Source organism: Sinocyclocheilus rhinocerous, unplaced genomic scaffold (genome assembly GCF_001515625.1).
Source record: "Sinocyclocheilus rhinocerous isolate Xijiao unplaced genomic scaffold, SAMN03320098_v1.1 scaffold559, whole genome shotgun sequence".
In the NCBI taxonomy this organism is placed as follows: Eukaryota; Metazoa; Chordata; class Actinopteri; order Cypriniformes; family Cyprinidae; genus Sinocyclocheilus; species Sinocyclocheilus rhinocerous.
In genome coordinates, this window is record NW_015635536.1 from 451,020 (window position 1) to 453,271 (window position 2,252).

The 2,252-nt window shown below is 34.9% G+C and overlaps 1 protein-coding gene across 1 annotated transcript in view; it reads right to left on the reverse strand.

Annotated features, from left to right (window-relative positions):
• The window catches only part of LOC107747216 (solute carrier family 12 member 5-like), a 54,679-nt gene extending 53,746 nt beyond the window's left edge, over positions 1-933 (reverse strand). Inside the window, exon 1 of the mRNA XM_016561665.1 lies at positions 708-933. Coding sequence (XP_016417151.1) covers positions 708-762 — 55 coding nt within the window. The 5' untranslated portion in view covers positions 763-933. The remainder of the gene's footprint in view (positions 1-707) is intronic.
• Positions 934-2,252: the final 1,319 nt, after the last annotated feature.

A 2,252-nucleotide genomic window follows, 5' to 3' on the forward strand; every position in this document is an offset into this window, starting at 1 on the left:
TAAATTAATTTAAAATGTGTTAATGGAAATTAATTTAATCTGTTTTTATACAGTATCTCTCTCTCTCTCTCTCTCTCTATATATATATATATAAAATAAATGACTAAATAAATAATAAATAAATATATATACAATTTAATTGATATCTATTAATTTTGAATCATATTAAATACATATTAACATATTTCAGTGCATTAAAACTGTATATTATGTCTAGTTTTACAGACTTTTCTTAGACTGTGAAAATCTACACATGCACACACGCACACACGCACACACACACACACACACTGCTGTCTGTACTTCCTCAGACAGAAACAGAAAGCATTATCATTCTCCTCACAGCAACCTTGCAGCACGAGCTTTTGCCAAAGCTGCATACACACCAACACACACACACACAAAATTATTTCCAACCGTATCATTCCTTTGAATGCTTCCTTGCCACATACACACATGCACACAAATACAAAAGCATCACTGATTATGATAGTGCAAGAATATTTGCACTCATATTCTGACATCTTGTATCTCCCACACACACTGACAAGCAGCTATCAGTCATTGGTGCATGACTGGTCACACACACATACACACACACTCCAGCTTGAACTGGTACCATCACTAGTGACCAGTAAAAGGCACATTTGCTCATCCTCTGCACACACACACACACCCAATAGCAGTTGCAGGATCAGTCTACTCACCCTGACTGTTGGGTCCCCCATCGCCCTCTTCGCATTCGGTGAGGTTGTTGAGCATTTTGGAAGCTCGGGCACAGATCCCCTGCTAATGCTAACACTGCTGCTGCGTCCACCAGCCAACGCGTGTACCAGCCTCACACGGATGGAGGAGGAGGAGAAGGCTTGTGGTTCTCTGCCTCTCTCCTCTCAAGAAAGCGAGCAGTGCTGTGCTCCAGCAGACTGGAGTCCTCTCTGCGTACTGACTCTCTCTCTCTCTCTCTCTCTGTAGGAGGAGGAGGAGGGGTTGGGGGGACAGGGAGAGGCTGCAGGGATGTAAATGATGGAATGCTTAAGAGCACTTTTTTTCTCTCTCAAACACTCACACAGAATGTATTCTCTCTCTCTGCTACGCAACTACAGGCTGCCTATGCCTCAACATTATATTCACAATGCAGTGATCAGGAATATATCAGAAATGTTGCAAATCAAAAAATGACCGCGTGTGGTTGTGATTTAAAACTGTAGCTTTCATTCTCAGGTTGTTTGCCTTGATAATTCACCAACCAAAAAAGCAGCAATCTGCATTTTTGCATGTATTTTTTTTAATTTTTTAGAAAATATGTAAGGGTGTAATGGCTGGTTGCTAGGTTGTTGCTAAGGTGCTCAGAGTGGATTTAAACGTGTTGATATGGGTGTATGCAGTTGCTAATCTGTTCTGGATGCTGCTAATTTGCAAGTCCAATGCAATTCCAATTTGCAAGTCTGAAAGCTAGAGATATTTATATTTTTGCCCTTCCTTGCAAAAAGAGCAGCAGAGCTTGTTGCATGATTTGTTTTAGATGGACCATAGATCAAAATAAACAAACAAACAAACACCATAAAGGGCTGGTCAATTAATTCCTGTTTTTTAGTAACCAGCTAATAACTTCACAATAAGTTTTCTTAACATTAGGTAATGCAACAGCTAGCATAAAAAAAAATAAAAAAAATAAATAAATACAAACATTTTATTTATAATATTTATAATATATATTTTATAATAATATAATATAATATTTATAGTATATTTAAAAAACTAGGGTTTTGTTTCTGTTTTTGAACAATAGTTAATCAAATAGCTAACGTAAAATAATTAAATGATTTAAAAATATTTTGTAAAATTAATTTCAATATAATTTAGAATATTTATAATATTATACATAATTACAATTTAATATAATACCATTTAAGTTGCATAAATGAGCATGTTAATGTACAATAATATCAATGAATCACATTAACAAAAGTATTTATAATTTATTAACATATTTAATAAATGTTGCAAAAAAAGTTTATTTTTCATTGACAACACCTAATGCATTAATAATGTTAATAAATTGAACCAAGTTGTAAAGTGTTACCTATTTTCCAGAAAAATGGGTTTGATATCAAATCACATAGGAGCATCGATATTTCAATTCTGCCATTTTATGAGACTCGTGAATCAAACACCTCGACCTTCTGCCTTAATGTTTCTATATGTGATGAAATACTTATGAGGCATAAGCCATGTAAGGAGTTATTGCCAGA